At 36.0% G+C, this 13,552-nt stretch overlaps 1 protein-coding gene across 2 annotated transcripts in view; it reads left to right on the top strand.

The window, feature by feature from the left end:
- The window catches only part of EPHA3 (EPH receptor A3), a 354,141-nt gene that overhangs the window by 278,286 nt on the left and 62,303 nt on the right, over positions 1 to 13,552 (top strand). Inside the window, exons 7-9 of one of the 2 annotated variants that reach the window (XM_032351772.1) lie at positions 1,708 to 1,867; positions 9,148 to 9,250; positions 9,960 to 10,027. In XM_032351772.1, coding sequence (XP_032207663.1) covers positions 1,708 to 1,867; positions 9,148 to 9,250; positions 9,960 to 10,027 — 331 coding nt within the window. Of the gene's footprint in view, positions 1 to 1,704; positions 1,868 to 9,147; positions 9,251 to 9,959; positions 10,028 to 13,552 lie in introns of both variants that reach the window. The other variant, XM_032351763.1, reaches the window with a different exon arrangement.

The following is a 13,552-nucleotide window of genomic DNA, read 5'->3' as shown; positions in this document are numbered from 1 at the left end:
GATGCCATTTTTTCCCCCATACTATCCCATGCGGGAAAAGGAACGTTCCTTTCATTAAAAGAAAAGAGAGACCTAATCAACTTCATTGTGCTAAAGTCTTAGTATAGATAACTTATTTGCTAGCTTTTGGTCCTCCTCTGTAGACAGCACTGTGAAATAGTCATCTGATCATGATCTTCTATTTTTAAAAGTGTGACAAGATTGTTTGGGCAAATGTAACAATCCACGTTTTATAGACGATGCAACAAAATAAAAAGAAAAATGACACATCTCAGTTCAGATAGCAAAGCCAGGACGCACCTAAACTTTAGGTCTACAGGACTAATTTAAAAATGCAGTTAATTTATATTTATATCTATTATGACCATAAAAAAAATTCTGAACTTTCAAATTTACTAACAAAGTACAATGCACATCCTTGTATTAAAATAATATTAAAAAGTTGCAGGAAAAAAATGGCTGTATCTATTCATTATTCCCTAAGCATTTTAAAACTAGATACAAATGTACATGCAATATTATCTTTAATACCTGCTTATATAAATATTTATATCAGACATACATAAATTTAAAAATTATTCCCAAATGTATATAATACTTGGAAATATTTTGAATGTTTCCCTAGAATTTAAGCTTTGTAAGGTCTAGCTTTCTTGACTAGTTCACTAATGGTGATGCGCAGAGTCAAGTTTTGGGTATAGGCTCAACAAATTTTTTCACAAATGAAATAATTATTTCTGTAAAATAAATATATTTGATCCTCTTCATTTTTTAATATGCCAGCTTACATGCTATCTAGTACATAACTAGCATCTTTAACTAGTTAGCACAAAATATCTGTAATGTACACTTCTGTAATATTCTATGTCATTTTGGTTAAGGATATCCACTCTAGGCCTCACCCCAGGTGCAGGGACATTCCACCATTGTTCAAAATCAGGTTCCCCATAAAATACTCCGTGTATATTAATGTGCCTTAGGGGAAAAACACAATTCTGTGTAAATCCATTTTTTCTATATAAGTCTCGACACACAAAAAACTTTCCTGTTAATGTGCACTGTGAATCCCCTAATATACAATTTCTATACAATATACAAAGGATCCCCTGATGGAGATCCTTTGGGGAAATATCTCTAATCTGGAGATATTTGTCTCTACTAAACCACAGTGACTTAGAATAAATACAGTGCACGCATAACTGATGCCTAGAAAGTTATGAATGTAGAGCTATATGTAAAACCTAGACTTGTGCTCACTTCAGCAGCACATATACTAAAACCTGGACCTTTTCTGAGTTTAATATTTCATAATCAATAAAAAATATTTTTCTGAGAATCAGTAGGGCATTCCTATTAAGTTTCATTCACAGGAGTATTTTCCTCATTGTACGTTTATTTTTGAAATTAGATCAAAGCTTTCATTCAGACTTAGCCTGGAAGAAAAGATATTTTCCCTGGCATATTCACGAACTGGTAAGAATGAAAACTTTCCCTGCTTCATGTGCAGGACACAAATCATTTTACCCAAGTTAGGAAATTCTGTATGCCTCTACTGCATTCAGAGAGTGAAATGATTGTTGTTTCTTTTCTGTGTCTTATGCTCTATGTTAAAATCTGAAAGAACTGGTTTTGAGTGGTTCACCATTTTATCATTTGATAGCATTATGAAGATATGATTTTAACATGATTTTTCTTACCTCAAAGCAGGAGCAAGAGACAAGTTATACCATTCTGAGGGCAAGAGGCACGAACGTTACCATCAGTAGCCTCAAGCCTGACACTACTTACGTATTCCAAATCCGAGCCCGAACAGCAGCTGGATACGGGACCAACAGTCGCAAGTTTGAGTTTGAAACTAGCCCAGACTGTACGTATTATTTCAGCGTCATGTATTGGGAGAGGGCTGCTGTAAAGGTGTCTGATAATTCATTCTCATTTTCTCTAAATTTTAATTGTTAACATTTAGATAATATTTACATATTGAGATACACTGAAAGTAAATTGCTTGAAATATTTGAAAATTTGTATGGTATTGAGTCTGCAGATTTGTGTTTGTGTGGGTATGCATCTGTGTTGTTGTTTTTCTCTTTTACACATGTTCAAATGCTGAAAAGCTACTAGTCCTCTACTGGCCATAAATTGCTTTGAGGAAAATTATGTAATATGGAAACATACCCTCAGTACTTGTTAATCCAGATGTCCTGGGTTCATTGCATAATTCAGTGAATTATTTAAAACACACACACACACCCCCAAAAAAATACTTGCTGATATCCATGAGGATTTTAATATTGTTTTAATCCTTAACACATTCAATCTTGTGTCACTTGGAGATTGAGGATTTTCTAAATCGTGATTTATCACCTCATTCACATTCACAAGCAGTTTGGATAGTCTTATATGTCTGACACCAAATTTGGCATAAATACATCTAAAATTGGCAAACATTTTCCTAGTGGTATTTCTCTTTTCTTCAAATGTATTTGCTTTGTATTAGAAAAACCCTCTGCTGAAATATAATGTTTAAAAAGTTAATATCATGGCCACAGTACTAATACAGAGTGAACACACATTCAAACTAAGGATTTTATTTAGTTTATTAATTAATGAGGAGACTTTTATGTATTTATCTATATTTTATTTATGTTCATTATATCCTCCAAAAGATTAAACTGGCTTATTTATTTATTTTTTTAGATTAAACAGGTTTAAAGGAAAATTTGAAGAACAGATACATATATACATATAAATACATAATTGTGTGTACCTATATAGGCAATCAGGAATACTTAAACAAATTTATTAATTTGCCCCAAACTGACTAATATCCTATAGGACAACAAATGTAATGATTGAAGTAATCTTTTCTACTGCACATAAACCATTTATGTCTCCAGTGAATGTTTTATTTTAATTTTAATGGGAGAAATTATATATATCACTCAGTTGTCTGCAACTTAAATTCAATTGTAAAATAGCCTAGAAAGGCAATCAAAGATGAACACCCTTTAGAAAGAGACTCTCTGGGAAGGGTCTGACAATGGCCTGCACTGTCCTGAAAGGAAACCCAGTAATCTCTTCTGATTTTTCCAATTTGCCATTTCTCCTGGCATGCATATTTCCTACTTAAATATTTTGTTCATGACATTAAAATCATGTTGGCTTCGGTACAGTAATATTTTTATTATGCCCACAATCCATATCTAATAGAAACATTGAAGATTAACATAAATTATCAAAACTGTTCAAGTTAGTGTAATAGTTACTCTATCAGGTAGTAATTTTATGGCACACTTTTGGTCAGGTGATTAGAAAGGCTTCTTATAATAACAAGCTGTACCTCCTGCAAGGCACTGATAACCTAGTGTTCTTAGAAATTATTAGCTCACAGCTGAAATGTGGCAATTCTTCTAACTCAAAGGGGAGCTGCCATCCTCAAAAGCACACGTCCATACTTCAAGACCTCTCCTAATCCTCCGTGATGGATATACATGTTTACCCAACTGTGGCGTTATGGGAGTGCCTGCTTGGATCTCCATGCTGCCAAGCCTGCAGTGGGCAGACAACCTCCAGCTGCTGCTCCTTCAGGACCCACCACAGCCACCATGCATGGGCCACACTTCCCTTGTGGACTAAACACTGCAAGGGGACTGGTATCAGGCCTTTTCTGACTAATGCAGGATTCCTCTCCAAACAGTCTTCACTCCGGGACTAGGTTCCAAGGAGAAATTGTTCTCTGAGACAATTCACATCAAAATGGTACAAATTGCCATGAGAGTACATCTGAACAAGTTTTAAAAACAAATTTAAGATTTTATGTGACACAATAAAAAAGTTTAATTGCAATTTGACATTAGTAGTTCTAAATATTTTTGTTAATGTTTAAGTAGTGCAAAACAAGTTTCTTTTTACTTTTTCTTTTTTTTTTTAAAGATTTTATTTTCAAATAATCTCTACACCCAATAAGAGGCTTGAACTCACAGCCCTGAGATCAAGAGTTGCATGCTCCTCCCTGCCTGCCAGGGTCATTGCAAAGTTTCTTGTTCTGAAATGATTACAAATTGAATTTTTTTATCAAACTTTTAAATGATATTTAAGGGAACAGCAACAAAATCTACATTTGCTTTACCAAGAAAGATCACAAATCCCAGGAAGAGAAAGAAACAAATGTGCATTATATCCCTGTCGTAGAAATTAGGCATATCGAGGGACAGGAGGGTCAGATCACCATTAGATAAACCTTCATTATGTTCCACGCATGCATGTTCTTAATCAGCACTTAACTTTATCTGATATGTAAATATGCAAAGGGAACAACAAATTCCAATACATGAATGTGACTCCAGATTTACTATAGATATTGCTGGAGTAGCCTTCTGCATGAACCACTTCTGAAGCTTCAGTGTCTGAGGTTTAAGAAATAATCCCATTGGAAAACTATAGGGTCTTGGGGTTTTGCCAGATAAGTTTTATATTTGCAATACTTCCACTGATTGATAGAGCAGTTGAAGAGAGGAAAAGATGAGCTTTTTAACACCTCCTCTACATTTATAAAAATCTTTGAGTTGAGCAGCTTGATTTATTTATTTATTTATTTTTAAAGATTTTATTTATTTGCTTGAGAGAGAGAGAGCAAAAAAGAGCGTGCAAGAGAGAGCACGAGCAGGAACAGGAGCAGAGAGAGTGGGGGAAGCTGACTCCCTGCTCAGCAGGGAGCCAGTTGCAGGACCCTGGATCATGTCTTGAGCTGAAGGCAGACACTTCACTGACTGAGTCACCCAGTCTCCCCTCAGTTTGATTAAAAAAAAAAAAAAAAATCAATTTACTCTTGCTGCTTCAGCATAAAATTATTCCAGCCTTTAAATATAAATGAGGATAAAAAGTATTTTTTGTCTTAGCCGGGGAAAAAAAGACAAAAATCAACTTTCTATTTTTTTAAAGATTTATTTGAGAGAGAGAGAGAGAGAGAAAGCGGGTAAGGGCAGAGTGAGAGAATCTTCAAGCAGACTCCCCAGTGAGTGTGGAGCCTGATGTGGGGCTTGATCTCATGACCCTGAGATCATGCCCTGAGCCCAAACCAAGAATCAGATACTTAACCAACTGAGCCACCCAAGTACCCCTAAGTTTCTATATTTTTTAATAAAAATGATATCTTATTAAAATTCTAAGAAAAAAGGAGTCTTGTTACATATTGATATTTATATATTATATAATATTTATATATATTATATATATAAAGTCTCATGTTTGGATTTCTTTGAACAATTTACTATTTATTGTACTTTTTATTTTTTAATTTTTTCTAGTTTTTATTTTTAAAAATTATATGAAAACTTCTCATTCATAACACATATACATAATTTTCAATAGAACAAAGTATATCTTTACCTGGAATTTAGATAATATTTTTTGAACTTGGTTAAAATATCTTACTTTTTACAATGATTATCATCTTCCTCTTACCAATGAGGAAACTGAGAAATAGGGAGGTTTAAGCAGGTTTTCCAAAACCATACCATTGGTAAATTACGGGTCTGATACTAGAACCCATGTATTTATGGGATAATATATTAAGCATTCTTTTTTTTTTAAGATTTTTTATTTATTTATTTGATAGAGAGAGATCACAAGTAGGCAGAGAGGCAGGCAGAGAGAGAGGAGGAAGCAGGCTCTCCCCGCTGAGCAGAGAGCCCAATGCGGGGCTTGATCCCAGGACCCTGAGATCATGACCTGAGCTGAAGGCAGAGGCTTAAACCACTGAGCCACCCAGGCGCCCCATATTAAGCATTCTTATAAATCATTTTATCTGGTCCTGTTCTGTAAGCTATTCAAATACTATTATTTCTTTTTTATGTGGCCTAGGACACAAAGTTTATGTTTTTTTCCCTCAGGTTGTATAACCAATAAGTGAGGTCAATGACCCTAGAATCTCCAAGTTTTGGAGTACTGATCCAGTGCTGTGATTACATATTAAAATATATTTATTAATATATTATTTATATATGTACATATTAATTAAATATGTATATATATGTAATGTTAAAGTGGTAGAGTTTATCGGAGTAAAGAAGCATCCTAGAGTCAAGGCAACATCTCCTAAGTAAGAAGTACGAAGAGTATGAAACTGTGGCATGCTTGGAAATACAGTCAACTGTCTAGAAACCCTCAGTGGGTAGACACGGAATCCACAGCACTTTTTGCCAGTTTTTCACTGAGGAAATGAAATAATAAAAATATATAACATTTATTAAGCACTTACTATGTGCCTGGCACTGTTTTAAGTGTTTTAACTGCGTTACCCATTTAATCCTCACAACAATGAGATATTATGTCAGACAACATATAAGTGCAAATCCAGGCATTCTGGTTCACAAGAACGATCTCCTAACCAGCCTGCTTTAGGGAGAGGAAGCTGGCAGTATGTACAGGCTATACTAAAATGGGCAGTGCCTAGCTAGAAACAGGAGAAGCAGTTTGCTTGTGGGAGTAAATATTCAAAATGAGTTTCTAAGACACATAATAGATATCAATGTTTAGCAGCATGCCACATAAAGTCATTGGACAACTCTATTATGCATTTAGTCAATATTACTCATTAGTGTTTGCTAATTTCACCAGCAAAAATGATCAGTTTGATTATGTGCTTTAGATAGTCTCCAGGATTCATAGCTATTTAGAGCTAGAGGAAATTGCAGAGATGTTCTACAGCCTGTGACAGAAAAAGAAATCGAGAAGTCCTCTTTCTTCTATCATGTTTCCCCTCCCAGTTTCACTGACCTTTATTTTATCAACTGGCTAAAATGTACAGAGAAGGTAGAACTGGCTGGGCTTTATAAGTTATTACAGGGTACAAAATGGAAAGTAAGAGATCGAGTTATTATTATAGGCTTATGGAGCATTATTGAATCACTAGGTTAAGTTATTTTGCAGACTAATCACAGATCAATGTCCCATGCATGGGTATGTATCAGTCCAGGTCTTCTGGGAGGCAGATGTGAAGATGGAATTACAAGAGCTTTATAGGGGGAGATGTAGGTAGGGGAAACAGGCAGGAAGAGCAGAAGTGGTCAAGCAGCACCTCCGGCTGGAATGTAGGCCAGCTGTCTGTGAAGAGCTGGAGGGAAAGAGAAGCATGGAGAAGGAGGAGCCTCAGACAGCAGTGCAGCTCAGAGGGTCTCACAAGCCCATGAGGAGCCCCAGAATGAAGACTGCTGTTGAGGAGTCCTGCACTGAGCAGGGAGGGCCTGGCTTTGGTCCCCTAGGGCGGTTAGTCATGGAGGGGAGCATGGCCCGTGCATGGAGGCTGTGGGGGGTCCTGAAGGGGCAGCAGCTGGAGGTTGTCTGCCACTGCAGGCTTGGCAGCGGAGAGATCGAAGCAGGCACTCCCATGACTGCCACCGTGGTGTAAACAACAGTTTGCTGGTAGTAAAGAATAAAGTGCTTGCAGCAGTTTATATTATGAGGATGCCATCCTGCCACACTTGGAGCTCTTTTTTTCAGATGCTGAGGAAACTTCTCATAGCCTATCTGCCAGGTCTGTTCATTTGTATCATTTAGCTGTTCCTAAAGCAGTGTTATTTTCCAGAAAACCTTCCAAAGTTAGATGTTGATGAGGCTGAACATCAGATACTGGCTTCTGGAGAGGAGATGGTATTCAAATAATCAAACTCTGTCTTCTAAGCTCTTTTCATTCATCCCTCATTCATTTGTGCACCGACATTTATTACAAGAGTAATATATGTTAAAATATGAGCATGTGAAAGGGGTTGTTCCAGGAGCTGAGCATATTTTTAGAAGGTCTAGAGATCGGGATTCTTATGGAGTTTGTTAGTAGCTGAGGCTGGGGGTAGAGAGGACTAGGATCTTAAATGGCTTTACCTTCGCTGGTATGGAATTTGCATTTTATCTTAAAAGTGATGGAGAACCCTGCAAAACTTTTATGCAGGAGAACGACATGGTCAAATTCATGGTTTAGAAGGAATACACTGATGGCCATGTAAATGGAGACCAATCAGGAATTTCTAATTGTAATCCAGAAGGGAAATGAAGACATAAACTAAAAGACTCAAAGAGTTTGGTAATTAATTGGATATTGAAGGATCAAAAGGGAAAAGATGAGATGACTTCATGTTTATGGTCTATGTGTTTGCTAGTCAAAATGTTGACTGGGTCAGCGGCATCAGCATCACTGTGAGCTCACAAGAAAAGTCCAGTCTTGGTCCCCATTCTGGACCAACTGGATCACAAATAACTTTTCCAAAAGATTCTCAAGTGGTTCGAATGAAGTTAGAGAAGCATTGGTCCAGCTCAAGGGTCAGTAAGCTTGTTCTGTAAAGGGACAGATAATAAATATGTCAGGCTTTGTGTGTATAGTCTCTCTTGTTCCTACTCAACTTGGTTATTGTAGCATAAAAGTGGCCAAAGACAATACACAATTGAATGCGGTTGTGTTCCAAAGCAATTTTACTTATGCACCCAAACTTGAATTTTGTATAATTTTTACATGTCAAGAAATCTTCTTTTAACTTTTTACAACCATTAAAAATATATATAAAAATAATGTGAACTCCTGGGCTTTACAAAAATTGGTGGCAGGCCAGGTTTGATCCCTAGGCCTTCTTTGCCAATACCTCATCTAGGTGAGTGAGTGAGCAAATGGGCCATTCACAAAGGTAGGAAATACAGGGAGAAGAACAATTTGTTGGTGGTATGTGTTGTAAAACATTTAAATAACTCTAGATATTGGAGGCTAAACAAGCTTGATTAGATTGTTTTTATCATTTTGTTCCTGGAACTCTTACCTGTTCTCTATGTGCCTCTGGTAATTTCTGGTTTATTCAGTGAGTTTCTCTGTAGTAAGGATAGACAAAACCAGTCCAGGATATTTCACACGCTAGGCACTCAAGGTGTGTTTGATTGATGCCATTGAAACAGAATACTTTATCTTACTAATTAGAAATTTCAAGCGCCATTGTAAGAATTTTTTTTTTTTTTTTTTTACACGAAATGAAGAGTCCTGTCTATACTGGCTTAAGCAGTAAGCCAATTTCAGGTAAAACCAGTGTAAATATGGTTTCTCTGTGCAGATGTTAGTTATGGTGTGTTAATGCCTGGCCTTTTCTTATTTTTTTTTTCTCTACCTCACAGCTTTCTCCATTTCTGGGGAAAACAGCCAAGTAGTGATGATTGCCATTTCAGCGGCGGTGGTGATTATCCTGCTCACAGTCGTCACCTACGTCTTGATCGGGAGGTGAGTCCACGGGCTCTTTTACCACTTACTTTCATTATTGCCTTGCCTGCTCCCCTCAGTGGCCACTAAAATCCAAAGGTTGTGGTCCATGAAGTATTTTAACAAATAAGCATGTCTCCACTTAGATCTAGATCTTTTTTCTCCTCCCTTTCTTCTCTTTCTCCATCTTTAGTTTTGATTTTTCTTTCCTCCATTAAATTCCTGCCCCACTCTTCAACACATTCCACTTCTCCTCTCTCTTGACCTCACTTGTAGTTTTTACTTTCCTTTTCCAATTATCCTCTTACTCTTCAAATATGCCCCAGATTTCCCTGTCACTTTCTCACCCAGAACACTGGTAACGCAGCATAGCGCTAATCACTAACAATGGAGACTTTACCCTTCATTCATTCTAACAGCAGTTGTTTAAAAAAAAAAAAAAAAAAAAACTATAAACACTTTCTAAGGCTATTATAAAAACTGAGCTGAAGGGGTCTGCACAGTGGGGAATCAGCTCTACGTATCTCCTCATTAGGCAGCTTTCCAGAGTCCCCAGAGAAAGAGGCTTTCTATAAAGGATTTAGAAAATATGAAGTCATTAAACTTTTACTAAAGCATTTAATTGTTTGAGGAAAATGCTTTACTTTTTTGTGCTTTGCACATTCTGCACATAGATAATTGCTTTAAGTATATTTTCTTTCTGTGTTTCTTCCCTTGACTTAACCTCCAGGTTCTGTGGCTATAACAAGTCAAAACACAATGCAGATGAAAAAAGGCTTCATTTCGGGAATGGACATTGTAAGTTCCTAAGCTGTTTTGGTGCTTTGGTTTTTACCATTTCAGTTTTCCCAGTTATTGATTTGTAATTGGATAACTTCCCCACAAAGAGAATGCAAAAGTAGTTCTATGAAAGAATTGAGCAAATTAAATTAATTTTAAATGGAGAAGGAAATTCATGGCTCCACATTAAGTAATTTTTACATGGTCACATTTCAGCATACTTAAGCTAAAGGGAAGGATAACCTGTGGTTTCTATCCAGATAATGCATAGGATGTGGAGTATGGTCTATAGTCAGCTCTGCGTAGCTGAAAGGCAAAGCGTATCTTCAATTTCCTCATTTCTTGTCCTTTGCTAAAATCTAAATAGGAACCTTTTCCTTTTCCTAACTCCCAAATACATATAAACAACCTCTGTTTATGTGAAATGCCTTACTCTGTTTTGTCAACCAAGCAGGAGAGAGCCTTTAAAATAAACTATTTTGGAGTTATACGATATCCAACTGGTAGGAAAGACTGCACTTTTCCCTCATATTTTAATACTAATCAGTTTAGTGTCTTTTTAATATTTTCTAAAAGAAATACTTTCTTTTAGGAAATGAAGTGTTTATATCTAATAAGAAGACTCTTTTTTTTTTTTCTTCTTCTTCTTCTGGCAAAATAAATCATCCCAGGTGTTTTGATTTTCCAAACTATGGCTCAGTTTAATGTGGCAATTACTAATCAGTGGACTCAAAGGGAATGTTCTTATGGAAATTAGTATAGATTTATGTGCTCTCAAATAATCTCAATATAAGTAATGTGGTCTTGTATACATTACTTTCTTTGGAATTCACCGTTGCCTTGTAAAATTATTGTCAATTCAGCATCATACTTTGTATCAGTCAGTGGCTTTGCGTCTAAAAATTATAGCTCTAGTTATAACTCAAGTAAAAGCTTGATTACCTGTAGCTAATATGCAGGGGGCATACAGTGGCTTGCAAAAAAAAAAAAAATGTAAATTGATGTAATGTGAACACCGTGAGAGTTTACAGAGAACATTTTCTGTTTGTAGTCCTTACAGAATAATTCACAAAAGCCAAAGTAGTACGTTCTTAGTAGCCTCACTTCATTATTTCAGATTAGTTAGGCTACCAACTCAGAAGTCGTAAACGAATGAATGAGCAAATTACAGGATACTTGTCTAGTTTTTTTCATCATCCTCAAAAACACAGAGTCCCAGTCACCATGCATAAATTAGAGCAGTTACATTCCTGTGGATTAAGTTGTTCTTAATTTGGGTTAGATAGTCAATGTAAATATTGTCTTTAGAGCAAAACCATACTTTTTTTATATCAGAATTGTAAATCTCATGAATTTGGAACAATGATAAATTTCTGTAACCCACTTGTAAACAGGTTCCTCTATCACTCCAGTCTGTTTTAGCTGTTGGTTTTTCTGGGGGAGTTGGTTGAGACTTTAATTTTCTTCAAATGCACAATATTCTTATGACAGACAAACAAAAGAGAAATGCATTTTATCCTAGCTATAAGGGCATAAGGTAACTTATGTGCATGTCATAAACTTTCTGCGTCTTAATGCTACAGCTGGTTTATTTCAGACCATTTATTTGGTATTACTTTAAAAAGCTCTAGCTATGAACTATTCCCTCCAGCCTTGTTACAAATCCTATAATATTGCTTCAAAAGGAAAGAAATGTGTTTCACCTCCTAAGATCCTGTCCCCTTGCCCTCTCTGGCTAGGTCTTTTTATTTTTTGCTATCCTTAGGGCAACTCATGCTGGTAAAATGGAAATGTAAATTATTGTGTTTGCACAGAACGAGCTGTAAAGTAGTGCAGCTTAACACGTGTGCATGTGTTTATTATCTGGTTTTCTTGACACAGCCCAGCTACTCTGTATGTTGCCCTTAATTATTGGTGTGAAGGGATTATGTGCCTTGTATCCTGCATCACCTGATTCCTGGAACCTCTAGGGTCAGCAGTTAAAAGTCAGCAGCCAAACTCCCACAGTGAACAGGCTATTTTACTTGGGGATGTGTGTATGTTTATATTTGTATTGTTTCCTAAACTTTGTGTGGATAAAAAAAGCAATATATATGATTTTACTTCATTGAAAAGAGTTTGATTGATTTTAGTTGGAAACGATATTGAATTTTCAGATTATTTAGTAATACATATATTACCCTAGGGCTGCCAGGTATGAGAGGTAACTCTAAGAACACTTTCAAGGCTGTTTAAAACCAATGCTTATTTAAAATGTTTGAGGCTTTGCTCCTGACAGCTCATTTTATTATGGTCTTTGCAAATTCTGATGCTAGTAAATCGCTTCCAACTTCATTTCCTTGAGGTGAGCAAAGTAAAACATTTGTAATTGTTTACAAGAAAATTTTTCATTTTGGGGGAAAAGCTTGATTTTTACCTTATCTTTAAAAATGTTTCTCTTTCCTTGAAAAGTAATACTTAATTTCCTTACCTACTAGTTCTTTACCTTACAATCTACTAGAGATAAATCAAAACAGAATGATCATATAGCCTAGCCAAACTTTGAGGCAAGCCTTCATTAAAATGTAACCAAACTGACTTCATGAAAAGATTCTGACACATTTTATTTCCTGACTTTTTATGTAAGTCTACAGTTACTTTTACTGTTTTCCTTAACCTAAGCAAGAAAAGTATGAGAGCTTTCCTTAATCTGTTTGCTTGTTTTAAGGGTAAAGTGTTTTGATACTGATAACATTGAAATAGGTTTAGTGTAATAATAAACTATAGAAGACCACTGTCCTAATGAGTGGCTCGGCCATCTATTTTGATAGGAAGCAATAATGTTTTCAATAATGGCAGAAGCTTGCAAACTGATCTGGGAGCTCAAAAGGAATGGACACTTCTGAGCCCAAATTCCCTCTCTAGAAACCTCAATTACATTAGTAATTGTGAATGAACATTCTTAACATGAAAATACTTAAAACGACAAATAGTCTCTCTCATTTATTGGACCTTAACCACATAACAGGCACTCATGCCAGGTGCCTGAATAGCAAGAAATAGAAATAGAAAATAGAAAGAGCCTTCTTTCTCTGGCACCTCATTTATTCTTTTTGCTGAGCTTTTCAAAGTAGAAAAGCTTCAAAAGTAACAGTTCTTACCTTCAAAAGCTATTTTAATGCACAGTTTGCCCAAGCCAGAGCAAAGGACTTGTCACTTCCCCATTTCTGTGGATGTAACTCCCTAGATATGTCTTCTTGAAATATCTGCACTTGGCCTCAGGATGGAGAGGTGGCACTATGGTGGCGCTCCTTGTCAACACAGGCTTGAGTAGGACGAGTGTTAGACTTTCTTCTCCATTTGTTTCCCAACTCTCCCAAACCCACTCTATAGTCATCTGAAAACAGCTAAACATAGCTAAAATCATCTGAAAACATAGCTGAGGACAACTGATTTTTTACTCCCTAACCACCATTTATTTTTATAATCCATTTTTTTGTATGCTTCTATTTCATTACCCAAAACTTTTATGGATACTTTGCAGGAACATAAATTATTATGTGG

The sequence above is a fragment of the Mustela erminea genome, chromosome 1 (genome assembly GCF_009829155.1).
Source record: "Mustela erminea isolate mMusErm1 chromosome 1, mMusErm1.Pri, whole genome shotgun sequence".
Lineage (NCBI taxonomy): Eukaryota > Metazoa > Chordata > Mammalia > Carnivora > Mustelidae > Mustela > Mustela erminea.
The sequence above is the reverse complement of the archived record's forward strand: the minus strand, read 5'-3'. Positions and strand labels throughout refer to the sequence as shown.